The sequence below is a fragment of the Solea senegalensis genome, linkage group LG1 (genome assembly GCF_019176455.1).
Source record: "Solea senegalensis isolate Sse05_10M linkage group LG1, IFAPA_SoseM_1, whole genome shotgun sequence".
Classification (NCBI taxonomy): domain Eukaryota; kingdom Metazoa; phylum Chordata; class Actinopteri; order Pleuronectiformes; family Soleidae; genus Solea; species Solea senegalensis.
The window spans coordinates 12,304,489-12,332,197 of NC_058021.1; the positions used below are offsets into that span (position 1 = coordinate 12,304,489).

The window sequence follows — 27,709 nt, forward strand, 5'->3', positions numbered from 1 at the left end:
GCTCGAGATGGATGAAACGGCGCAAAACATTCATCTCCTCTCTGTTCATCAATGATAGTGTCAAGTGATCACTGGGCCTTGAATGCAGTTCAGCTGGAGCGATACTCAAAATAGCTTCTTTTTTTTTTTCCAGGCTAACCGCTGTCTTTCTCTTTCTTTTTTTCTCTGCTGCAGAGACTGTGATGGACACTCGGGTGGCCACAGCTGAACTGGGCTGGACAGCATATCCTAACTCTGGGGTAAGTCTCTCATGCAGATGCAGGTATCTCAGGAGCTTCACTTCAAGCGCTCTCTGTCGGGAGGAGTACAGCTTGGGTTGATGTGTAACATGACACACATACACACAGTGCTGTTGCCAGACAGATTAATAGACAGGAAGGCAGGCAGGATGGGAGTATATAGTTTTTAAGTAGTGCACAATGTAGCCCCTGATATGAGTATTATTTTCTCTCTGCCCTGACATGTGTCCATTATGGCTTAATGACATAATGGACACATGTAAGCCCCTAGAACACTGCACCTAAGTCTCAGTAAATGGAAGCTGAGCTATACAGAAGATGTAATAATACTGTAATGATACATTAATGCAGGGAAGTGACTGTATTAGGATGAGACGGGGGAGGAGGAGCTGAGAGAGCGGAAAATGCCGAGGGCTTTTTCAAAATTTCAGCGAACTATTTTCAACCTGTATATAGGTGCATGCACACGGAAGAGTGGAAATAGAATAAAGTGCCAAGTCATTAGAATGGAAGTTTTTTTCATCAGAGGTATGATTGCCCTATTACATTAATGGACCAAAAGAGAATTTTAAGACCTGGTTCGCGGTGCTGTAATTCAATAATTGAATAAAAAGCTTCATAGCCCAATGTCGATAACCTCGACGTGGCAGGAAACATCCAGGCTATACAATGACTGTTTCCTACATTTTCTGGGTCTTTGGGTCTTTATGGGGCATTTTACACACGTGTAAAGGGAGTCTTTACTACATTTGCTCTGTTCAAACACTGGAGAGTGTGCCAGCACACTTTTTTTCCCCCCTGCGAAGGATTAGTAACTGAAAAATCTCACAACCAGGGGTAACCTAGGGTGTAGATTACGGATCCTTAATCCAGGACCAGAACCACACTACAAATGTAATGTTTCTTCGGGGATGGGACCATGATAACCTTGCCTGCAGCTTGTTGAGGTCTCATCACTTTATCAATGTAACACAAATAACACTTGATTTCATGGTCTACAGTGCATGTAAACATATGCACATTTATTAGAACTCTTCATGATTCTGTAATATTCATAAATCCATGAATAGTAGCAGCAGGAAAATAATAGGATGAGTTTGTAAGACTTCAGTTTAAAAGGAGCTTAGAAGGAGCCGCTGATGTGTAATTATATTGTGCCAGGATAATGATTAGTGTGACAATACCTTACGTCCTTCCTGTTTAATTCCGAAATGATACACTTTGCTGCACAATTTTTGGAGATTGTGTAGACTTTTTCCACAACAGGAGCGGAAACTAGTCACAATAACACCATTTAACATCACACAGCCCTCTTTCAACCTTTTGACCAGTGGAAAAGGAGCTTTACACAACATGCAAGGATGAACATTATTTTCATTTTGAGCATCACTCACATTGTCACGTTGTTTTTCGCTGTGGAAAGAAAAGAAGATTACCGAGTTGAGACATCTACTGTGCTATTTGCATCAAAGCGTTTTCAGTCCAGCAAGGCTCCAGGCACACAGAGCCTCTTTCCTGTGTTGAGCATAGTTTTTTTAAGCCACTCATGTTATAACAGTACAGGCAGGGGGAGACCTGCTGTAGGGAGAGTGAGACTCATCCCGTTCACTGGTGGAGCTTACCCTGCTCCACAGCTGTCCCGACTGTGCCGGCGTAAAGTGTCAGAGATTGCGGTGTGATTTTTGTTGAATTGCACATTTGCACACATGCACATAATCACATACGGACTTAAATGCAGCAGGTTTCAAATTGATTTTCTGCTGTGTGGGAGCTTAATATAAAATGATATTAAACCCGCGGCTCTCATCTCAGAGGGCTGCAGGTGCATCAATTTGTTTGTGCACTGTGCCGTTGACTTTGCAATTAAGCATTTAATGAAGGCACATTATTGCGTATCTCACATCGCAGACATAATGTCATGCATCAGCTTCAAGCAAAAGGTAGACTTAAAATAAATAATCGGGCGAATGCACATAACCATGAGCTGAAACGGGTTGTGAAGAGGACACTTTTTGAACTGTGAACCTTCCTCTTGACCACTCACAGAACACTCATTTTGACACCTAATTAACGTCCTGTATTTCCTTCAAGAGTTTATAAAAAGTGTGTGTGTGGTTGTGTGTTTATATTTGGCTGACCTTACGCGCTTTATTTTGAAGGATAGTGAAAGCAGTGTCATTAGTTCCAGTCGCGCAGACATGAAGACGTATCAGGGTTGGCCACGCGGGTGTAAAATTGAGTGGTGGTATGCAAATGCACATTCTATATTAGCATCTACTCGAGAGAAGGAGAGCTCATGAGGCAAACAGATGTGTACAGCAACAGAAAAAGAAAAAAGCACACTTTTATCCCACACACGCACACACGTCTTAATGATTTTACTTATTAGGTTACACTATTAAAAGAAAATCAGTTAACACAAGAAGATTAATGCTGGAGAAATTAAACTATTTCATGGTAATGAGTAGCACGGGTTTCCAAATTATTTTTACATGCATGACAAAATGACCACCCCCGCAAACGTGGAAAGTGACACCGCAGCAGTAATGAAGTAGTCTGGAAAATGAAGATCTGGACTGACACTGAAGCAATAGTGCAAACCATCGCACCACCCTAATGTTAACTGAAATAATAATGGATCGATACAGATTTGAGACGTAGTGGGGATGGAGTAATGAGATAACCCACCTGTTGTCGTGTAATATGAGGTTTTAATTATCCCACCGTTTTCTCATGGTAATCCGGTTTCTCGTGTGCATAATGCGGTGGAATGACCGAACAATGACAACTGACGATAGATGTGGGATATTTATGTAGTGGGGGAAATAAAATAAAACATAGGAAATGAGTAAGGCTGTTTGTCTACTTTAATAAAAAAAGAAAAAAAAAGAAAAAGAATTGCTCCGGAACTACACTGTTAGGCCCACAGGAAACGTTTGCATGTCACCCATATGCTCTTAACACTCAGCTTAATTTAACTAATACAGTAATGTAGTCTAATGTACCTCCCCATCCAGCTACATGAAGCCTCTAATCATCTGTTGCATTAAAAGCGAAATTATAGAGAAGTGTAAATGTTAAATTTATACATTTAAGGGGGAGCTTTGCAGGGTTTTGACTCTAATTTAACAGCTTTTGAGTCATTGTGATGGTTAACTTAAAACCAGCCAGATTCAGGTGAGGAATTTCTTCCCGGCAATACACACACACACACACACACACACACACACTCCCTAGCCAGGTAATGGCTACAGGATCAAGACACTGACGTTTTATTTCTGTGAGCTTTTTTCTTTTTGACATCAAAAAGTGATCCGTCCATTTCAAAGCCTTTTAAAGACTTTTAACTTCAAGACATATGCCAGGAAGGAATTATGGGCTTTTAGAAAATAAGAAACAGGGGTTTCTTTACCTTAATGTCTCTTCTTGAATAATTTAGATAAAAGGGGAACCAGAAGAACCATTGTGGTGATGTGTGGATGTGTGACCGGGGTAGACAGGAAGGAGATAAAGGTGAGAGATTAGAGGAAGAGAAATATGGTAGTGTGGCTGAAAGGTTGCAGGATTAGGAAGGGGGGGTAGGGAGGGATTAGGAGAAACCGGAGTCAGGGGGGTGAAAGATCAATTGTGTGTGTGAATGGGGCAAAAAAAAGCAGCTGTGGATATGTGTGTGGAGGGGAGCTTCGGTTAACTCATGTGACTCTTGGAGGTCAAAGACACAGTCCAGGCTTTAAGGTGAGGGAGGGGGGGTTATGGGGTCAGCTGGGTGGCGCTGACAGAGGCTGTGGGTGCTGTCAAGTGTGGAGAAGCAGGGCCGACTCGGGGCATGGAGGTGGGAGGTGTGGAGGATAAATGCTGTGAGACATGACAGACAGGGAAAGACACGAGGACTGAGACACAAGCAGAAAGATGAAAAAGGAGATTTTATAGCAGTCCCCTTTTTTTGTTGTAGGCGCATGAGAAGGGACGGAGACAGACTGGGTCTTACCGTGACATCATCGTCTAAATTTACACTCACTTGTATGTCCACACGAGGGCTTGTGTGTGTGCTCAGGCATAAATTCAGGAGTGATTTTCACCGAGTGTACTTTTGCTAAGTACACCTGCATATGCAAGTGCGTGGATCTGCAGGGGCCGTAGAGGAGAGGCGTTTTGGCGATTGTGTGCTGCCTGGCTCTCCCGTGGGGGCCTATGCTTCTGCAAAACTCCTGTGGGCCTTAAACGGACAGGTGTCAGCATACACTCAGTGTTTCCTAAAGATCTATAACGGCCACCTCACCATATGCTGACCACATTCAATACACCTCAATTATTCATACCGTGACAGACAGAGAGGCAGTGATTCAGTGTGTGGGTGTAAGGGAACACAGGAGGAAATGGTAAATTGAGGAAGAGGAAAAAGAGCAAAGGAGAAAGGGGTTGATTGAATGTAGATGATAAGAGTCAGGGGGAGATGGGAAGCAAAGCATACAGAGGTTGAAGGACAAGGAGTAGGAAAAAAAAGAGAAAGAGATGGATGGTGAACTTTGAACCTGCAGAGCCTGAGCTGAAAATGGAATGGGAATAGAAAAACTTCGAGTGAGTCATGCTGGCTGTGCTTCAGTGGCCAGGTGAGAGAAGTGCCTTCATTACGAGTGCACACTCCAACAATAACTCTACGTAAAAATGAAAATTGATATGCAAATGCATTCATGGTGGTGTTATTTTGCAATTTCACAAGGTTTATTTCAATTTTATGCTGGGCAAGTTAGACCCCGACATTAAGTCTTCCCCAGTACATCCCAATGATTCTTAGTGGGGTTAAGGTCTGGACTCGACCTTAATGATGTTTGTGATTCCTGGCATTTTCGTCTTTATATGCCCCAAAAACCTGGTCATTCAGTATATTTAGAAAATCCGCTGGCAAATTTAATTGGACACATAACATTGCTTAATATAGTGAGAATGTGTATGTTATTATTAGTGCATGTTTTATGAAAATAAATACACATATCAGTCAGAGACCTGTTACATTTGACTTGTTTTCATTTAACGTGGTTACTGAGTATGACTTACATGTGTAGCCACAGAGGTGAATTGGCTCTAAGCTCAGACACCTCTCCTCAGCATGATGACTAGAGACAACAAATCAGTAAGATAACAACTGGCTGAGTGTGTGTCTGTGCCGTTGTGTTGGGCTGTGTTTTGTTATTCTGTGGTTTTTTTTCTTTTTCTGTTGAACTACTCACATTTTAGCTCCAAGCTTTTGTTTCTGTAAATTTCTTTTACCTTCCAGATCTCATTAGCAAATGAGACGTGGCCCAGAAAACAGCAGCTCTCCATTGTAGTGACAGACAGAGCAGAATATTTCACTGTTTGTGCACAACAAAAGAAATATTGTTACAAGCTAAATCAGGCTTGTTCAAAATTGAAATGGTGTGCCACTTCTGACTTTTTTTTTTTCTTCTTTTTTTTCTTTTTACAATACCCCCATTTTCTGTTTTCCGTCTATTATTGATGTCCTTCCTGTGGATTTTCCCTCGATATTTCGCATGCAAGAATTCTCTTGGATGTATCAGGACCCAGACTTTTTCATGAGAGAATAAATAAAAGAACAAAATGACGTGGAGCTCAAAGGAGACTCAAGTCTATCCCTACTTCTTATGGATTTGAAGGAGTGTGAAGGAGTGGCTGAACTTGTGAATGTGTAAGTTATTATGGGTCTTCCAGTACCGGGAGTACCTGCTATTTCAGACCCACAGAGCTGGCAGAAATAGCAGTAAATTCCCTTTATTCCTGCCCTCTAAATTTTTACCCACACTGAGTGTCTTTGTGTCTTTTTCCCCACCTTTTCTGTCCTAAGAATAGAGTCTCTTTCTGCTCAATCCTCACCAAACCAACATGGACCTCAGCCCTCATTCTATCACTGACTTGTGACTTGAGGATGGGGCTGTCAGGTGTCATCCTTTGCAGCATTTTTGCAGCGTATATGCAGACAGGCAGGGCTCCCCCTCTGCATCCCAAAGCCTATACCCTGCCATTTCCCTGTCCCCCGCTGACATGCTCTTTGTGGTTTGTCCCTAAATGGTCTCGCCTTGGGCGTCGGGGATCCTGCAGGGTGGCAGCTTTCATTCCCTTTGTGAAATTACTCTCACTCTTTTTATCGCTTCTTATCTCATCCCATATCTGTTCATTTTTCCAGTCCTCAAATTTTTTTTTTTAATTATTTAGGGGCTGTCCACACGGCGTTGTAGGGGACCAGAAACATCTACTGAATGCGTTACTTAAAACGGTGACGTCATATTCCCACCTCTCTCTTGCGCTGGCATTCATTGTCTTGCGTTTGAAGATTGTTTGACAGTTTTACAAACTACTGTCAATGAAAAGTAACTAAAATCAGACAGTAGGTATCACTAGAACACGTCCTGTCTTTAGCAACGTCACACACGGGAGTGAAAAAAGTGTTAAACCAAGGAGAAAACAAAAGCATATTTTCACAGACACTATTCTGACTTGAATAAACATTGTTCCACGCACCGTCAGCTGCACTGCACATCCACAGCTTGTGCACTCTGTCTCCGACTCTTCGGCTGCAGTAAATACGGTTAGATGGATCTCACTCGTGAGGAAGAACTGTGCATTTCCCTCTCGGAAAGTATTTAGGTTTATGACTGAATGTCACTGTAAAGTTGCTAAATATGCACACGGAAACATCACGAAACATAAACAAACAGACCTTAATTGCATTTCTTTCCCCTGGCTGGGTTCATGCTGTCTCTGTTTCTGTTATTATTATATCTGCATTGCGTACAACGTCTTCTTCTCTGTTTTTGATGTAGCCTTACAGTTAGAGCTGCAGCTAACGATTATTTTCATAATCGATTAATCTGTTGATTATTTTCTCGATTAATCGATTAATCCATAAAATATCAGAACACCTTAAAAAATGTTGATGGCTGTTTGTAACCTGGAAATGATGATGTTCTCAAATGTCTTGTTTCGTCCACAAACCAAAATGATTGACTTTTAATGATTTCTTTGTTATCCAGAGCAAAGAAATGAAGAAAATATTCATATTTAAGAAGATTAATAATCAATTAATCGTTTCAGCTCTAGTTTCAGTGCAATTTATAGTCCTGGCATATGTACTACAGCGTTTCGAGTCGTTCTGGAGGGGGGATCCCTGTGGACGGAGATTTTTGAAAACGGGAAAGAAAAAGAGTGTTTACGTTGGTGGTGCCGTTTCCGTGTGGATGTGGCCTTACTCTCTCGCTCCTTACATCCTGTCTTCATCCTCTGTGGATTTCCCTTCTTCAGCTTATAGGCTTTTCACTCCCTTCTCTTTCTCCTCCCTCCTTGTACTATTGTCTTTTATTTTGGCAGTCAAGATTAGTATGTTTCATACGTGCGTTGTAACATGTTCCTATCAATGCCATGTGCTATTTAATTGCTTTGCATTCAAAAATATTGACTGATGTACCACATACTGCTCTCTACTAAGCAACCTTAAAATTGCTCCACTACCCACTGGTTTTATGATTTATGCTTGGCTTTGTAATTACACATAAAAAAAACTCATTTCTGTAGAAATGATGAGGTTAAATTGCTAGCATTTAAAATGTCACCATGCTTTGATGGGAGATTAAAGTAAAGGTGACTGTGATATCCAGGAGGGTTATGTTTACCTGCAGTAACTATAATTATTAGTAATAATACAAAAGTTGAATATAGTGGGAGAGGGAAACGCCTAAGATCTCACGAAAAGGCTCTTTCTTTATACTCGGCAAGATCTGTCTGGCCTAATTTGCTTAATCCCTCAGGTCGCTAAACATCTTGTTTGGGGGCCTGGGTGTGGCTTGGAAGCGGATCTTGCTCCATCACTGATGGACAGAGTATTGTCTGGGCTCAGTAAAACTGTGTGACTGTAATTATAGAGTGGCTGGGATCTGGCAGGACTGGGAGTGTTTCAGACATCACCATTTCCTCCCCATCCATCACATTCAGCCAGGCGGAACTAGGCCTCAGATGCCCCACAAAATAATCATTCCCATGCAACTGGTCTGACAGCAGCCCTCATTCAATAACACAGCTGATCAGAAATGATAATAGCAATCATGCCACTGCATATTTTAGAGGCTGCAGTATGACTTGGTGTGTCTCTGTGTGTGAGGCTGGAGATGATGAGACGTAGCATTCAGAAAATGTGAATTTCAAGGGGGGGGACTATTAGCCTGTGTCGCAGAGCTTGTGTGGGAATGTTCGCTCATTTAGCTGCAGCGCAACCAACTGTTGCTTTAAATGACACCCTGCACTTGGCTCTAAGGAGCAGCCCCACTGTTTAAAACGCAAAATATCCTCATTAAGTCAGAGGGATTTCAAACAGCCTTTGGAAAGAAAAGATGTGTAGCTCTTGATTACTGTCGGCAGTGAGCTCTGCGAAAATGAGAGGAGCGTCTTTTGGCAAGGACATCTACAGTTCTTCCCCGTCTCAGCTTTTCATATTCCTATAATCCACTGTCCTTCCGAGACCTTGGCCTTTATGAATATGTCAGTGTGAATTTCACATGAACTTGTGCCATTCCCTTTTCTTTTGTTTCCTCTCTTCATTTGAAATGCTCATTTCATTCATGCATAATTATTAAAAAAAAAACAAAAAAAACACAACAGATACCTTCCCTGCTTCAGTACAACGTTATGTTGTCACGAATAACAAATAGGATCATTATTGAAATGTCCATCTGAAGCCTGTAGTATGAAAAGCAATCTCCTGCTTTCCTACACCCACATGTTTTAGTCCTGTAATGATAGATGAACAGACAACTCTTGGGCAGAAAGTGCTCACCAAACCAGCTATTTCTCTCTGGTTTAGAAAATGCAACCCCCTCCCATCCATACTATTATTGGGTAGCAATGCCTCCTGTGGCTGTATTATGTTAAAAGGGAAAGTGCAATTTTGTTGTTTTCTCCATGAGGTTGATTAAGTGGAAAAAAAAAAAAGAGTCTTATATAAGTTTTGAGAGTGAGTCGGGAAACTCTTGTCAGGTGCTCATCAGCTATTCACCATGGTATTTTTGCAGACCTGTGGAGCTTCAGATGTCGAAATGCTCTGAGCTGCTTATCGTCCATCTGTGCGCAGTAATGTCTGAGCATGTATTAACTGGTGCTGAAGGATCTGACTGTGACTGTTACTCCGCAGATGATCAGACCGCAGTCTGGAGGTTAAAGATCAGCCCCGTAGCTGCTTCCTTATATTAGAGGCTCCTTCTTGTGTGAATTGACTCAAGTTGAATGATGAGCTAAAAGTAGTCAAGACTCATCTTTTGGTGTATGCACAGTACACAATGGCTGCCAAGTGTTTTGGCAGTTCTACATGATTGAGGGTAGATTTGCAGTACACTGGGACAAAATTCCCATCGCACATATTTCATTCTTAAATTTCTTTTCTTGGCAACTAGTGCCCCATCTCGTCCAAGTACATAAGGAAAGAAGTAGCCAAACGTTGCAACATTTTATGGTACTTTTCTAGAGGTTTGTGATTAAACAGTTTTAATACAGAGTTTTTAATCTTTCTTCTCAACTGCTGTGCGACTTTAAATGATAGAAAAGACATCTTCACTATCCCCTTCCTTTATATTACTTGATGAAAAAGCACACAGTTCTCCCAATTTTTATTGTGTACATAACATTTATGAAGAAACTGTGACAGATTTGTTTGACCAGCCACTGACAGTCAAGGAAGTAGGTTCCTTTCTGAAATCATTCCAGTGGTAGAAATGCCGATATGGCCGCGTACTGTTTTCAGACCAGACCTATTCCACACTGGTTTTGTTATGTCAGCATTAAGACTGACTGGAAGCCTGCAGCATGCATGTGGTAGCTCCTGTTTTGGTCCCACCATGCTTGCTCCAAATGAGTCATTAGTCCGACCCATTTCTCCCATTACTGGTCCATCCGTCTTCTGATATAGGTTCGTACTCCCTGTTCTGTCTGGTTTCAAGCTCACTGCTGTAGTCCTCTAGAGTGATGCACTGACCATCTGAGCTGCTCTGTGTTATTTTAGCCATTGAAGATAATGGCAGGAGATCAATGTGATGAATGGCCTTTATGAGGGCAAAGTATCGATGGCTGATGGCAGCAAACTGAGACTGTGGGAAGACGAGCATCAGCCTGAATATATTACTGCCTCGCCTTTTTTCTTGATCCCTCGCCACGTCTGTATTTTTCTTTTATCCCTCACTCTCTCTGTCTCTTTCTCTCCTCCACCCGCCCTTCTCCAGCTCAGCTATCTGTGACTAGTCATTAACACAAACATTAAGCATGCTGTGAATCCATAGCTTTTCCATCTCCTCAGTACTGCTCATAAAGTGGAGCAGCCATAATGACATGGACAATGACCACACTCGACATTTAGGGGCAGGGGGAGAGAGTCTCTTTTAAAACTGGCAATGCAAAGCTTTTAGCGTGGAGTCATTTGGGTGACATGAAAATGTGTGTTGTGCAAAGAGGCTCTAAATACTTGTCTGTCGTCTCATCAGCAAGACAGCGTATGTTCAGCGGTTTTGGCCATGGTAAAACTAACTGAGTGGAAGCTTTATGGGGGACACTTAAACACATTAAAAGCTGGTCATATGCACCATCCATTGTTCTTTTTCTGACTTTATCAAGATGCAGTTCACATCCTTTGCAATTTCCTCAGTGATTTCCACCCCACTGCCAGGAACAGAAAAAATATCCCATATGAATGTATTGAGAGCTTCATCGTGAAAAACATTTGGTGGAAATGCACTGACAAACATAAAGATAATCTCACTCGCTTTCCCCACACACAGCTGATATGAATGATACATGCCAGCGACGTACATCTGCGCTTAAATTCATAATGCACAAACTAAATATACACAGCTCAGGGGTAACGGTGTTATTTTACACAAGTCCCTGAAATGGAAATGGATGCACAAACCAGGGAATTCCATTATCACTAAGGTGACAGGTGATGGCGCCTTTTCTTTTCTCTCCTCTCGGACACAGGGTCAGAGAGATGTCATAGAGTCCAGGAGATAGATTTGATTTGAATGGTCTAAAAGTTTCTGGGAAAGAGAAAACACATCAAAAGTAACAAACAAAGAAATGACTTGACTGTACACTGTGCACTGCTAACACGAAGGCCTCTTAAAAGCATACCACGCACGATTGGGAAAGGATGATAATACAAAGTTTTATAGAACATAATATTGAATTTGAGACTAATCAAATGTTGAGGACCTACGTGGAGGCACAAATGTGCCGTGTAGCCTCGAGCTCTACAGCAGCAAAAATCAATATGTGGTTGGTAAAGCATCAAATTATAAACAACATTCTCTCCGACTGCACACATGCGCAGACACACAGAGCCATCAGCAGCGGATGATTACAAAGCACTGAAAGGGTTTCAATCTGAGGCTAAAATCGTCTTTCAAAATACATTTAAACATGTTAGTCAGACTAAAATTGCATTCAATAAAATTGCTCACTGTCAGATGATGGGACTGAGTCAAACTACGACTGCATGTGTACCTTCTGCTCATGAGTTTCCAATCCCCTGACTAATATCCGGAGGTTTTAGCAGAAGCCAATACACATAGAATAAAGAATTTTATTAATCCCCTTAGGGAAAGTATTCCACTGCATTTGACCCATCCTAGAATTAGGGGCAGTGGGCTGCCACACATTGGGGGTTGGGTATCTTGCTCAGGGGTGGGGATTTGAACCGGCGACCCTCCAGTTACAAGTCAAGTTCCCTTTCCACTTGGCCACGGGCTGCCTCAGAAAGATAACAGTGCCAACAGGCCGGTAAAGTAGTTTTTGGACTATTATCTTAATGAATTGGATATTTTAAAGTTCATGGAAGATACGAAGACTATGAATGGTACTCGACATGCAAACGGCTAGTCACGAGCTAAACTGGAAACTGCCTAATACTAACAACCTGAAAGGAGCCATATCGCCTCCCAGTGTAGTAGAGATGGACATTTGGACACATTTCTTTCAAATAATTTATTCCACACTAGTAGTGATCAAACTGGTACAAGGACAGTTGTCCGGTTGATTGGCATAGTCAATTTACACCGTACCTGTAAGAGTTTTGTTTGTTTTTTATCTCCGTCGACAATGAAGAACATTTCTTTAGAAAAGTAGCAATTATTATATGAAGCCAATGAATATCTGGACAGATTTTAGATGAGCATTATAGGAGATGCCTCGGGCCTTTCTCTGGTGTGAAAGATGGTGGTCATTTGGCTAGACGAGGGGCGGGGAGGACCCCCTCCTAGACTGGAGCAGACGGGTGCAGAGGAGCCTAGGGCCGGCTGTATTAATGAACAGGCAGTGCTGAAAGGGACAGGTTCCTGTAATGCTGATGAATGGTCATTACAGAGCAGAGACGAGAGAAGAAAGCAGGAGGGGAAGAGGTGGGGGTGGGCTGGGGAGGGGACGGTGGTGGGCAGAGCAGAGTAGAGTGTGCACAGGGGGAGCAGTGGTGAAAAAAGGCTTTAATTTGCACCTCAGATTTCTGTAAACTCGTTTATCATGTCAGCAGTGTCACTGTTCTCCACATGTCCTCTCCCTCTTCCCTCTTCTTGCTGCCACCCCAACCCTTGTTGTTTTTCTTCCAGGTGCCTCTGTGCACTCCTTAGGCCAAATCATTTTAGTTTGTATTAGACCCCACATTGCATTTCATTATTCCTTCATCACTTTGCTCAAACCCTTTTTTTGGACCCATCTTATCCTTTGACCATCATTTGACTGATTGCTGTGATCGAGTATGGAGATGTCTTCTCCTCTCCATTAGCCCTGATTGAGCACCTGAGGCGGTAAAGGTCAGAAGAAAGAGGAAGCACCAGGAGATGTATGCACAAAAGAAACACAAACTGACTGGAGGCCCACTCACAACACTGCAGAACTCATTAGCTTCTTTTTGTCTACAGCTGTTTGGATCATTGGTGGTTGTGGGAGAGGTGGGGCCTGAAGTGCATGTGAAATTTCCCCCCAAAAAATCTTTCAAATCACCTTTGCTATTCCATATATGTCCGTGGGGTTGTTATGGGACTGTTGCATTTTTTTTGTTCACCCTCCTGTCGTTTGACAAAGTTTAGCCCTCATATTTGTAACATTTAGGAATTGAAATATTGTATTGAGAATGCCAATAGTCTGCCTCTACCGTTTTAATCTTGCAGCATTTCATGACACATTTTCATAAGGCATCGGTGCATGAAGATAATTCCTCAGTGGCGTCCTCATGCTCATCCACCATATTTTGTGGGTCACACCTGCAAACAACAAAAACAAACGTAACAAAAACTACAAAAAGGCATGCAGCATGTTTCAGTTCAGTTTCCATGCAGATACCGCTCCACCATACTTTCTTGTGGTTGCCATTTAGTAGTCCCCATCTGTCTAATTGTAATTCATCAGTGCATGATTTTGAATTTGTTAGACTATTTTAGAATAGGTCAACCTAGTGCCATACCACAATCGGCATAGGTGGCGAATCTCAGCGTGGCCCAGGTAATTACTGGCCTCATTCTTATGCAGTGGCAGCACACGTACTACAGCTGTCGAGCATATTTAGGTGTAACAAGGCAGAAAGGTGGTGTTTCTGCATTTGCTTTGCTTACGAAATGGTTTGATTTAGAGAAAGGGCATTTGCGTATTCTCGATGCATGAATAAGCCAAACAGCTTGACAGGCTGGTTCTTTTCTGTTAATCCAGAGAAAGGACTCAAATTTGCAGTGCCTTAGGGAGATTACTGATATGTAAAAATGTCTCTGACGCTCAGTCAATATTAGCATCCTCTTTCAAAAATAAGAAACCACAGCTTTGTCACTGATGATTACTAATCAACTGTATGCACTCCTCTCTCCGTCTCTATCTGTCTCTCTGTCGCTCTCTCTAGTGGGAGGAGGTGAGTGGATATGATGAGAACCTGAACACCATCAGGACCTACCAGGTGTGTAATGTCTTTGAGCCCAGTCAAAACAACTGGCTCCTCACCACCTTTATTGATCGACGTGGAGCACAGCGCATCTATGTGGAAATTCGATTTACTGTGCGTGACTGCAGCTCCATTCCCAATGTCCCTGGCTCCTGCAAAGAGACATTTAATCTCTACTACTACGAAACCGACGCCATCATTGCCACTAAAGGCACGGCCTTCTGGATGGAGGCCCCTTACCTGAAGGTGGACACAATCGCGGCAGATGAAAGCTTCTCACAGGTGGATTTTGGTGGACGCCTGATGAAAGTCAACACGGAGGTGCGAAGTTTCGGACCACTGTCTAAAAATGGCTTCTACCTGGCCTTTCAGGACTACGGTGCCTGCATGTCTCTGCTATCAGTGCGAGTCTTCTATAAGAAGTGTCCGAGTGTGGTACAGAATTTTGCGATCTTTCCTGAGACGATGACAGGGGCTGAAAGCACCTCTCTGGTCATCGCAAGAGGGATCTGCATCCCCAACTCGGAGGAAGTCGACGTGCCTATAAAGCTCTACTGCAACGGGGATGGAGAGTGGATGGTTCCTATTGGTAGCTGCACGTGCAAGGCCGGATTTGAACCTGACAATGGAAATGTGTGTCGAGGTGAGTAAAATAGCACAATGGATACATTAAACATCCTTTACCTGTTTAACTGTGTAACCTTGTTGCGACTCCACTAGTGCTTGCAACACTTCATCATTCACTATTTGAAACTGACTGCTCAAAATGGAACAAATCACTTCACTGTAGACTGGCGACATCAAATTTGTTCTATTTTAGATTTTCTATTTTGCATATTACAGAGCATCGTCATACACTGGATCACAGATTTTCCACATCATTGGAAGGACTGAATTGACTGTATTTCACTCGTTTTGCTGAGCATGTACTGTATTTCTGCCTTGATCACGTCCATCTCCAGCATACTCAAAAGGCACATTAGCATTGATTTTTTTTTTTTTTATCTGCAGTGAATGCCTGGCTTCTGTGCAGTGCACTGTGCAGATGGCAAGCGGTTTGATTCTGCCTCAGTGAGATGTGTGCAAGACTAAGTTCTGAGGAATAAGTAAAAACAGGCATTTAAAGACGGTGTTGATCCGCGTTTTCTATTCAATCCGTCACTTTCTCTCCCCCCCCTTTTTTTTTATCTGTCCTCTAATGCATCTTCCCACTTTGTAACCTGCTTTTCTCACCCACGAACCTGTGCGCACTCACACACAAACACACAGAAAACAATTTCCTCCAGGTTTTTGATGATAATATAAGAAGCTCGGGGCTCTCAGTGTGAAGCAGTATTAGTTGGACTGCCTGTGGAGGTTAAGAGAGAATATGTGGAGCCAAGATAAAATAGTTTGAACAGATATGAGAGTGCCACACACTTACAAAGCATATTATGTAGGGTAAAAAATATCATATCATGATTTTCTCACAAAAATATATTTACATGATAGATTTCGCAACTTATGAACAGTATACGACCCAACTATTTCCCTATGTTAAAACATAGCCTTAAATGGCTTCTGACCATGGTATATAACTATAAGCAAAGCAGGAAAGCTAACACAAGTCTTGTTGCATGTCAGGCAAAGACTAGTATCAGCGTAAGTGCTGGTGAGGCCCCGGCAACTTCGCAGGCAGGAGGAGTTAGCCCTGTCCCCTGCTCAGACAGAGACAGACACAGGATTTAGAACAGTGGAAATTCAAAGAGTTAACTGTTAACGTCAACACTGTGCAAATAACTGTTGTTTGTGCTGAAAAGGCAAACCCTATTCCATATAAGTGGGGTGGGTCTTTTAAGGGACCAACCTTCCGTTTTGTTTTCATTTTCAGCCATGGCTTGGCGCTACACTCTGAATCAAACAAGCTGGGGAATGAGAAATCTACAACGCTGGCCGTAGTTTGTTAAGGAATACTTCGATTTGCATTTAGCTTTGTATTACTAGAATAGGGGTAGTATTTTTGAAGAAATTGTGCTTCCCAACCTCAGTTTCCACTGAGTTGAGAAATGTCTTTTCTTTGTTACATTCCCACCAGTGACACTTGGTCCTGTTAGCATAACTGTTAGCAAAGGTGGCGGACTCTGTTTACATTCTGGGAATGAGGTCCCGTCCCCCTACGAGTGGATCAAGCAGTTTCAAGCCTCGGACCAAGTGTCACTGGCGGATACGTTCTTGCATTGCACTGGATCCCACACAAAGCACACCCACACACTAACACACAAAGTCCCCGGCAAAGTTGTAGTTACCTTCAAAAGTAAATGACAAGGCAAAGGTTGGTGGTCTTCAGTTAACGGCTCATTTAATTTCAGATGACTTTGTGATTGCTATGTTTTGTTTCACTGCAAGACGCATTTAATTTAGAGCCTAGCTATCTTGAAAAGAAACCTTTGCCCGTGTCTTTATTCTAAATCATGTGAAATAGAAAGCATCAAACAAGAAGGAACCTTCATGTTATAAACAAAACAAAAGAGCAAATAATTATAAATAACCAACCTCACTATTTGTGGCTTCTTTTGGACATTAACATGTATCTTCGAGGAAGGGAGGAGGAAAGGGAGTTGAGTGTAAACGTGCAAAATGTTGTGCAGGTTGACCTTAAACCTCAGGATATAAACACAAGCCTGATTACAATGATGCATGAGAAAAAGAGCCAGACGGAAGGAGAGCAACAGATGATGTTACCATTTTTATCTGTCATAACTACAGTGGCTGACTCTCTGGAGACTCGTGTAGAAGCTGTTTGTGCCTCTCATCTCCACGGAGCGGCTCCGCCAATAAGAGCATTCTCAACCTTTTATTTTCCAAACTGTCTCTTTTTATGGACTTGTAATTCACTATTTAAACAGGGGAGTCTAACCTTAAAGTGCCCGTGGAAGCTGAGTACCAGCCTATAGGCAACCAATCAATTGGGGGCTGGTAAAATAACATAGCCTCAGTGCTGAGTCTGAAGTAATTGCCCATTAGAGCTGGAGTAACATGATGAGGAACAAAAAGAAAAGGATGCAGGTTCGTGCTCAAATAATTCCCCTCATTCAGAGCAGCATGAGCGGGGAAAGGCACATAGGGGATGTGACATCATCACATTCATATGCTACACTCATGCAGCTCTTGTGCAATACAGTACACCCTTGCATGGTTGCATGGTACATTTTTAGGGGACATTTGGATGTTGAGTGGACATGGTGACAGGAGGATGGAGGAATTAAACTCTTGTCCCACTTGGTGGTGGATGACCGCGCTCTACCACAGCTGCCCCGCACATTACTTGTTAGAATATCAAAAAATACACAGGGGGAAATAAGGTAGAAGAAAAATGATATGCATTTGCTGGTTCCTAGTTACAGCAGTGGGTTGATTAAACTTGTAATGTTGAACATGCGTCATGAAAAGCACATGTTGCGCAGGACGATAAACGTATTTGAGCAACAAATAAATCACTTTTTACTTGTTTATTTTAAGTAATTCAAATTGTATCGGAGTGATACAATTCGGATGTGTGTGTGTGTGTGTCCTGCTAGTAAGTGGGAGTCGGGAAGAGAGACCATGTAGAGTTATTGCTCCGTAACGATGATGCCCACATGCCGTCTTCGTTACCAGCTCGCCAGCTCCCACACAAGCCATTTGGGTATCCCCCCCTCTTTCTCTCTTACCTTACTTTCTTTCATTCTCTCTCTCTCTCTCTCTCACTCTCCCCCTTGGCTATGTAAGCAATCTGCTAAATATTTAATCACCTCCCTGTTAAATCGAGCAGAGCCACAAATAGCAGCCCTCTGCCTCCACAACATAAAGCTTGTCTTGCGTGTGCGTCCAGGTCTACTCAAGTGTCTAAGTGTCTCGAGTGATTTGATGGTTTTGCTGAACACACTCATGGTTGTTGTTGTTGTTGTTATTGTTGTTGTTGTTGTTGTGGTCTCCAGCTGAGTGATTGATACTAATTATTGTTTTTTTTTTCATCTGATATAATCATTAATCATTTAAATTCCCCTTATGTTCGTATATATAAAATGATTAAAACTAATTAAACAGCTAATTAAACAGTTGTTCTAATTGAATGATGTGCCATCAATTGCTTTAGAGCAAAAAAAAGGGCTAAATGACACACGATATAGAGTTGAAGGTCAAAACTGCATGTTATACATTTTATTCCGACAACCTTTTTCTGTGAGGAGCATAATTTTATTTAAGATGATAAAGTCTGCCTGTCTGAAGTCTATATAGCTGTCAGGCTTAGTTTATAAAGTCCCATGCTATATTTTGTCTTTTTTTTTTCCCAACTGTTTAATCAAGCCCAAATCTTAAACCCTTGTCATAGACAGCATTGTCTTACGCATTGTCCTACGCCTGGTTCACACTGGATGTGTGGCGTGTGCCTCGCTGCTGTGCTGCGTTACGCTCGTGTGTGTGTGTGTGTGTGTTTTCACACCGGCTGCATGTCTGCTACATCTCACTCACACCCTCGCTCATCTTCCTAGGCCACCGATATGATTATGACATCACTTTCTGATTCATCTTCATCGTGTTAAAGTATAATATAATATTTGCATTTTTCATGTATTCAGGTTCAGCTTAGACATTAAAACTACTCTTAAAGGTGTGTGTGAACGAGACCTCAGGGTGATCTGATCCTGAGTGGGCAGTGTGAAGTTGAGGTTTGATTGCAATCACTGAGGACACGTGGAGATCTGATCACTAGGACCACATTTGGAGGTGTGTGCCCACAGCTGTGTCCTAGGCCATATTAGGACATCCTCTGACTCACTTAAGTTTTATAATAAACCTCATGCATGTTTCTCAGTGTTCAAGTATATAGACGTCTTTTCCAGAGGTTGACGGATACTTTTTTTGCCAATATATTGGGCAGATTTTTCGCTGTCTGATAAAGTATGTTTTATAATGACTAATAACACAAAAAATTACTTACTTGTATAAACACATATTGAACAATGCTCATGGTCTGTCCCTACAATTAGCTGTTTGTGCCTGAATTACAGTATAATATAGATAAAAAAAACCAATATAAATATGATATATAATATATAAAAAAACCTGTACTTTGCCAAAGCTTTAGTGTTTTAACAGCATTTATTAAGTTTCTGATAACAAAACTGTGTATTATGATTAATTGAATAATGATTAACAAATCGCCCTGGACTGGGGACATAAGACAGTAAAATGACATAAATTAAATGTAACTTGTGTAGGAAAGAAGCGTGACAATTTAATGTCCAGAGTTTCTCATCATTGTCCATGATACCATCATGGCTACTTTTTGTGGACTTTTATTCATCCATTTCGTTTCCATATATCCATAGCTCCACACACTATCCATGATTATGCATTTATTTAGTTGTGCATTTGCATAATTCCTCACCATAGCACTCCTATAGTCCTACACCGCAGTGCAGATCTTCTCATATTTTCTCTCTCTGTTAGGCACCAATGGGCTCCTGACATGCTGGCACATTAATATTACAAATATTCAAATAACTTTATTTAACATTCTGCCGGCTGACAGTGGCAGCGGGAGATTCACAGCCCATTGAGCAAGTGCGCTTCCCCGAGCTAAGTGCCGATTCATCATGGCTGCCTTACTCCTGTCTAATGGCTGCCATCGTGGGGCCTGAGCACACACACCCACTCATATACACGTAAACACACATTTCTATGTGTATGCTTAAAACATTTCCACGTGTGTATTTTAAAAAAAGCTAAACGTGGTGTTCTAAGCACATTTATCACACTATTAACTCAAACCTTGAACCTCATAAACCCCAATATATACGTGTATAGACTTTCATGGACAGCAAACAGCTGGTTTATTTCTCTACATTAGGGTGATTAGAGAACCTAAGTGAAACAAGTATATTCTTTTAGAATAAAGCACAAGTAGTACAGTAGTACTCTTACCCATTTTTTTTTTTTTTAAATGTTTTAAAGTTATCTTTGTAGGTGTTGAACTTGTAGTTGTACAGTTTTCTGCTATAGTGAGGCTTTTTTTAAACGTTTCATCTCACTATAAAAGGTCTGGCAGATGGGACCCACAAAGCCTGGTAAGCTATTTAAGCCAATTCCAGCCCATTTGGCCTTGTCTCTCCTCCGTTCCACAGAGTTTACCTCATTTGCAGGGAAGCATTCGCGTACACTCACCAACACACAACCCAGACACACACCAACATCTCCTAAGTCACCTTGAAGCCTAATTAAGCAAAGGTCTGACTCTTCCTGTTCCTATTAGTCCAATGGCAGTGAGGGCCAGTGTGAAGAAGACAGAGAAAAGCTACAAGAAAGAGCAGAGGCTGAAAGACTTCTTGTTTCCATGGGTCTTAATAGACTGAATGAGGGGGATGGCAGAGAGCAGCAGTGAAAGAGTGTGACCCAAACAAAGACTCTTTGAATTTAGGGTCCAAACGGAGTGTTTGTAATGACCCCAAACACAGATGCACTGCTCTCACTCCAACGACAGTCAGTCCCTAATGATGTGAGTGGAATTCAGAGATTTTGTTCACATATAATAGGAATACCCACCACACAGAGCTGTTCTTTACCCACATGGATGACACATACTCTTACTCCTTATTATTTTCCACTCTCTCTGTCTTTTCTTTCAGTTGCTGTTTTTTTGTTTGGTTCCCTGACCTTCAGTCCCTTTCAAGCCAGGGTCCAAAGGCTTTTTTCCCCCGGTAGTTCATTGTCATCTTTCACTTGGTCTGTCCCTGAGTGACTGCACAGGAACTTTCTCAAGAAAGCTTCACTTTGGCCTGACACCTTTTCCAATGTGCCTCAAATATCCTTCACAATTTTCTTCCTCTGCTTCAGTCTCAGTCACGTTTTCCGTTCTCTTCTTCTCTCCTCTTCTCTCCTCTCCGTGATGGCCGCTGGGTGTTGAGGCAAAGTTGGACACACAGGGAGACAAAGAGGCCCTAACATTCACCAGATGGCCAGGGCTCTGCTTAATTTGCCTATGTAACCCTTGGTGGCAAAACACAAAGGCCCAGCACCATGGGAGCCTCGACTTGACCCTCTCTCCCCAGCCGTGACCCCCATCAATCAAAGATTTCTCACTTTATGCTTTTATACTACAATAATACTACATTTAAGAACATGAAAGAGACGTCAACAATGTTGTTTGTGGAAAAGTGTTTTGTGTTTTCTGCACAAAAGTTAAAGGGTGAGAGAGGCATACATTGTGGACAGCATTTGCCAAAATGTGTCTTCACTTCATTTTTGTCCCCTTCCTCTCCCTCCATCAGCCAGTAACACGGAGACACTTTGAGCCTCTTCATTTTAGAAAGAACACGTATTCTTGCCCTCCATCATCCATCTCGTCTGTTACTGCCCACAAGTATCTACTAATAAAACAGCCTTGGTTTTTGGTTTAACATCAGAGGGACACATTTCAATTCCAGAAAATGTTATCATCCTTTCCTGGAAGAACGCAGGATGATAAATATGAATTAATCAAGATTGTGTTGTGGACCGACACGTGTATTAGATTTGCAGTGCACTCTTAAAACACATCTGTTAATTCTGCATGCAGTGAGAGCTAGTAAACAAAACACCCACTGTGTAGTGCTGAAGGATTTAGGCAACATATCTTGTTCCACTTATTCTGATATATCAGTTCAGTATTTTGCTGTGTTAGAGATTTAAAACCAGATGGAGCATTATCACAAAATACCATCAAAATATTAGCTACTGTACTGTCAGAAAAAAATGGGTGAATATTTTGCAATTTTGATTTAGAATTCAAAGGGCAAACTTCATATAGATATAGCCAAACAGGAATCTATACTAGGGACTCTCTTGCCACGAGGCACCAGTGTCAATCACGGAAGCACTACTATGTCAGTTCACCCAATTTAATTAAAAACAAACAAATATATATTTTATTTAAGCGTTATCTGCAGTGTTGGTTTCAACCTGTGGGATCGCTTCCTCCTCCACTTACCCAGACACTGTTTTTTGAGTAAAAAGTAGTTCAGATATTGACTAGAAGATGGAAGAATAGGGGGTTGACATGAGCAATTTATCTTAGAACTGGTTCCTTTTCATTCTCTTCCTCGTCGAACCAGCTGAAGTTTGAGTGTTCCGTTTCATGACCTAATCATAGTTAGCATAATCCCTGTAACCTTTAGGTGCTCTCTGAATGTCCCCTGATTAAACATTATGTGAAGAGCGTTGGTATGTACTGTAAGGGGGGGCAGCCTGTGGCCAAGTGGAAAGGGAACTTGGCTTGTAACCGGAAGGTCGGGGTACCCAACCCCCATTGCTCCCCGGGCGCCACTCAGTGTGGCAGCCCACTGCTCCTAATTCTAGGATGGGTCAAAATGCAGAGAAGTGTCATCTATGTGATGACACCATGCATTATCCTAAACCAACTAGACTCCCTATAACAGGGCAGGCCATATCAAACGCAACCTCAAAACCTTCACAATGTGTAATTATGCAGCAATTAGACGACTCCCATAATCTGCTTGCACTATGTCATCTGTGTGTAATTATATGTTTTTGTTGACAGTAAACCCAGCCTATATTTTTACAGGGGGTCAGTGTAGTTCTGTAGACACCAGAGGAAACCTCTATTTCCAGACTAACAGACCAATGAAGCTCAATGAAGGCAGGCACATCAATGTGACAAATTATTGATCCTGGCTTTGTCTCTACTCATGCCACGGACCCCCTGCTGTCGATGTGTTCTAAAAACACTCACTGGAGAAGACACTGTGATGAATATTGACCATTGGAAGGAAGACAGTGGAAAGAGTGTGTGTCTATATTGCAGTGTCGCTCTCTCTCGGTGTGTGTCTTGAGAAGGTAGTGATACGAGAAAGTTTGAGAGAAAAAAGGGAAAGAGAGTGACTTGGTAATCCTCTCTTTGAGCACATTGGGCTTTGTGCTTCATTTGTTTACTGAGTTCCCACACTGACTGGGGGGCTGTAGCTTTAATTCCAGACCAGAATTGGCATAGACAGACTAGTCAGATCTATGTGTGCGTGTGTGTCGTGAATGCATATGTGTGTCTGTGCACAGTCAAAATGAGGTGAGAGCTTAGCATATCCTCTATGGTTGGGTCAGACTGACTTTAATGGAATCTTCAAAGTGTGTGTAGTTCTATAGAATCTAATCATTACTCGTTTTTTTCTTTCCTTTTGGCGGTATTTTGGATTGGAATCTCATCACACACTCATCATGCTTCTTCTGTGTGATGAGTGGGAACAGCATCTGTGTCAGCAGGTTGAGTGATGCCCACGTGTTACATGTTAAACGTTTGCTTTTGTTAGGAGTAGGGATGGGTATTTGACTGATACCGATGCAGCACTGCTTATCAATACCAATACGTATCAATACTGTGATTGATGCTTTTATTTAAATTTGGTGTTGAGGATGCCTGAGAATGCAGCTGGGCAGCTGTGAGGAAGGCTATAAATCCTTTGCATTAAACTCTTGTTGACAGCCATGTGACATAATCTTTTTTTCCCTAGAGCAATGTTTAATCATTTGGCCTGACTTTTGTGGCCACAGCTTGACTCTCATTTATAAGGGCCATATATGTGCAGTAAACACATAAATTGTATTAGGCATGTACTCATATCATAATGCTGCAAACATACGCGTGACCATTAAATTGTGCTGCACATATTTTCCTCCACTGTTTCACTGTCTTTTAGATCTAAATCTTCTCTCTCATTCTCAAAAAGCAATCAATGCCATTGGTTTTGCGGGTCAAGATGTGTAATTGACCCACAGCTGCTGTCGTGTTGCTATGCGTGGAACGGATTAGAACAGTGGTCACCAACCTATTTGAGTCCAAGATCCTGACCTCGGCCGTGAACAAAGGCAAGATCTACCTACTTAAGCAAAAAAAGCCAAAAACTCAAGGCCTTTTATTTAGGCAAACTCTGGCATATTAATCGGGTCAATCAGGTTCTTTAGAACTGTACATCACACCAATTGTAAGTCACATTAAATTCATGACAACACAAAAAATAAAGGCAAGTGGCCTATTTTCTACGTACATTACAGAGTTATTGAGAGGAAATCGCTCACAAAACGTTGGTGAACATTAACTTGGCATAAGATGATTGTGTATTTATTGTTCCTATTATTTTCAGGATCTACAGGGAAATTCTCAAAGAGCGACAGGTCGATTGCGATCGACGGGTTGGCGATTCTTGTGTTCCTGTCAGTTGATTTATAGTCATCCCCAAGGCCTGTTCTATACTTAACAACATTTTAATAATCCCCCACAATTTCATGGGGAAACAACTTTAACAACACCCAAGAGCAAGATAGAGTCACCTTCTGCATCGCACCACAAAGTTGATCTTTGATTTTTGAATAATAAGGGAAAAGTAGGGAGAAGTGTCTTATAATATCAGAAAGAGATTAAATGTGTGATACCTTTATAACGTACCCTTTAACACTGTCGCGTGATGTTTGTGCTCAAGGCTCATAAATTAAAGTCCTGTCTGAAAGAGCAGAGATGTTATCATAGTGCTGGGCAAGCATAACTGTGGAGCCAGACCAGACTGTACTGTGATATGCTTCTCTAAAGAATTGTATCTGATTTGTCCAAGTCCGAATAGCGGCAGAAGCTGACAAACAAATGGATTTGCTGTGCATAGAACATTCTCTGGGGGAGCCGGACGGACCCAGATACAGAGATGCCGCCTTTTGTGTCAGAGCTTTCGTGAAGCATAATAAGACCCTTTGGGGAATGAACCAAACACAGAGTGAAAGAGACACAACACCACACATGCTTACACACTCAGTCCATCTCACTATCTCTTTGCCTCTTTTCAACTCTCTTTGTCTTACTTCTTTATACACTGACCTTTATCATATTGCATGGCTACATGGTTGTCTTTAGAGCTGAAACAATTAATCGATTACTAAATTAATCAACAACTGTTTTGATAATCGGTTTGAAGATTTTCCATTGTTAAAGCTTTTTAAATGTGAGTATTTTCTTAATTTCTTTGCTCTGGATAACAAAGAAATCATAAAAAGTCAATCATTTTGGTTTGTGGACAAAACAAGACATTTGAGAACATCGTCATTTCCAGGTTTGACGAACACCGATCAACATTTTTTAGGCTTTCTGATATTTTATGGACCAAGCGATTAATCAATTAATTGAGAAAATAATGGACAGATGAATCGATTATGAAAATAATCGTTAGTTCTAGTTGTCTCATCATTATGTGCTTTGGCTTTGTGGGTCTGTCAGGTTTCTTGACCCCTCCCTTCCTGTTGTCCCTCTTTATCTCATCTTTTCTGCCTCTTTAATTCCCTCTCCACCTCTGTCTTCTTTCTCACATGCACTGTTAGAGCAGTCATTGCAGGTCTGGAACAATAGAGGAATTAACCAAATGTATACTGAGGTTGGCTGACTTTCACAGTCAATGTGATGCTTTTACCTCCCTAATGCCATGTGAATAGACCTGCTGCTCCCCGAGAAATGCCTCTGTGAGCACTTGGATTGAGGGGCCCTTTTATAGGCTCTCGTGACCCGGGTCCCCCATTTCTTGTGCCACAGAGATGGAGCGGTTCTTCATTTTCATAAGCGCTTAATCTGGATTGGAAGTGTCTCCTTTGTGGAGATCATTTGAAATGAGAGCCATTGACTCACAAAGGGACTCGACTTTGGCTGAGGGATGGGGCCTCCCGTGCCCCATGCATGAGCAGCTAATTGTTGTATGGAGAGGAAAAGTGATAAAGTATTGAGTGGCTATCCTGCTTAACACTGCCTCCAGTGGAATATAAATGTGATAAAAAAAAATTAAGATAAATTGGACAAACTGGTAGAATAGCTGCTTTATATATAAATATATATATATATAAAAAAGATTCAACCTCCACTCAAAGTTAATTCATCATTTGTTCCATTTCAGTGGTCCTGTGATGCCAGCTGTTGCTTGAGTTTGGTTTGATTCCTCTAGGTTACAGTGCATAATACTTTGGGGCTGGAATGTGTTACAAAACCCAGAGTAAAACTTTGAAGTGTAATGCTGTTGCCCTGGGCTACTTAGCTCCAGGGTCAAATGAGATTACACCCTTGATCTGTGTTAGTGCTGTCTGATTTAGAGCTTTGCAATATAGAGGTGTGTGTGTATGTGTGTGTGTGTTGTCTCTGTAGATTTTGTCTCAGTGTTTGTATTAAACAGTCAGCTGAGCACATCTATGTCATGTGCGTCTTTAACACTGTAAGCCTGTTTGACTTGCTTCTCCATTTGTATGTGTGTGTACGCCGCTGTGCACGCGTCGCCTTGTCTCAGAAATTGGTTGTTAACTAATTAGTCGTGTTGTTGGCCTGTTCGCAGTCCTTTGTTGGTGTGTTTCTCCGGCTAAAACATGCCCATTATATTACTCTCTCCCACGTTTTTCTCTCTTGTGTTCTTCTCTGACCATCTCTCTCTTTCAGTTTCTCTCTCCCTGCTCACTGCCCCGGAACACCTTAATCCAGTGTGAAAGCAATTGGCTCTCTCAGATCTAATCAATAGAGGGCCAGGGCAGGGAGCCACAGGGAACATCTCTGGCCCCTGCTCAGCTACAATCAATTTAGAACCATTGATTCAGTGATTGAAATACAAAGAGCAGAGTTGCTGGACCGTACAGGTGCTTTAGTGTTTGGGTGTGCCATATATCTCCCAGAGTGTGTGTGCTAAATGTATAGATGAGTGTGTGTATGTACGGCAGATTTTTTCACAAACGTGTATATGGATAGTATGATTTATATCTGAGTCCTCTGTAGTAAAGTGGGTATGGCATTTAATCTAGCACCCCTGAGATACAGCCAAGAAAAAAAAAAATCATTCCTAAACCAATATGTCCTGCTCAGGCAAGATGTGTGTGTTCCAGGTATTACTCATGTTGGGGGGGACCTGAATCTGTTTACACAGTCATATTATGGAGAGTAGCCTTTCATATGGGGGATAAAAAAGCATGTCCCCATAACGTAAGTTTCTGTAGCTGTATAGTTTAATTAGGAAATATAAGTTTGTGTCTACTAGGGTGATAAACTTGGAGATATTAGTAGGCTAACCAAAAAAAAACAAAATCAGGTAGTTAAAGTTCAAAGTGCAATTTTCATAGTTGCCGTTGGATTTGATTTGTAATTTGATGTGAAAAATCTAATCTCTTTTATCCATCTCATACAGAGCATGTTCATAATCTCTGTCCTTAACACACACTCAAACACACGCTGGTGTTGCCATACCTTGTTTGACCTGTGCCCCACGTGTTAATAGCTTTCTGCCAGTTACACAGTTTCCAGTTTCCTGGGTGGTTGTGTTTTTTCCCCTAATTCTCTGTTAGACAAGGTGTTGATGTCTCCCATGACGTCCGCAATGTCATAAGGCCTAATGAGAATATGCCACACACGAGAATGAGTCAGTTACTCTCACACATGCTCAATTAACCACTATGACTGTGTGCAGTACCTTTGTTCCTGTTTTGTTCCGCATATTAAGTAATGTAGGCT

General features: G+C 41.7%; 1 protein-coding gene across 3 annotated transcripts in view; it reads left to right on the top strand.

Moving 5' to 3' along the window:
• Window positions 1-27,709, top strand: part of LOC122772432 (ephrin type-B receptor 1-B) — a 142,019-nt gene that overhangs the window by 45,739 nt on the left and 68,571 nt on the right. For all 3 annotated transcript variants that reach the window (XM_044030487.1, XM_044030496.1, XM_044030504.1), the window contains exons 2-3: window positions 175-239; window positions 14,149-14,830. In XM_044030487.1, coding sequence (XP_043886422.1) covers window positions 175-239; window positions 14,149-14,830 — 747 coding nt within the window. The remainder of the gene's footprint in view (window positions 1-174; window positions 240-14,148; window positions 14,831-27,709) is intronic.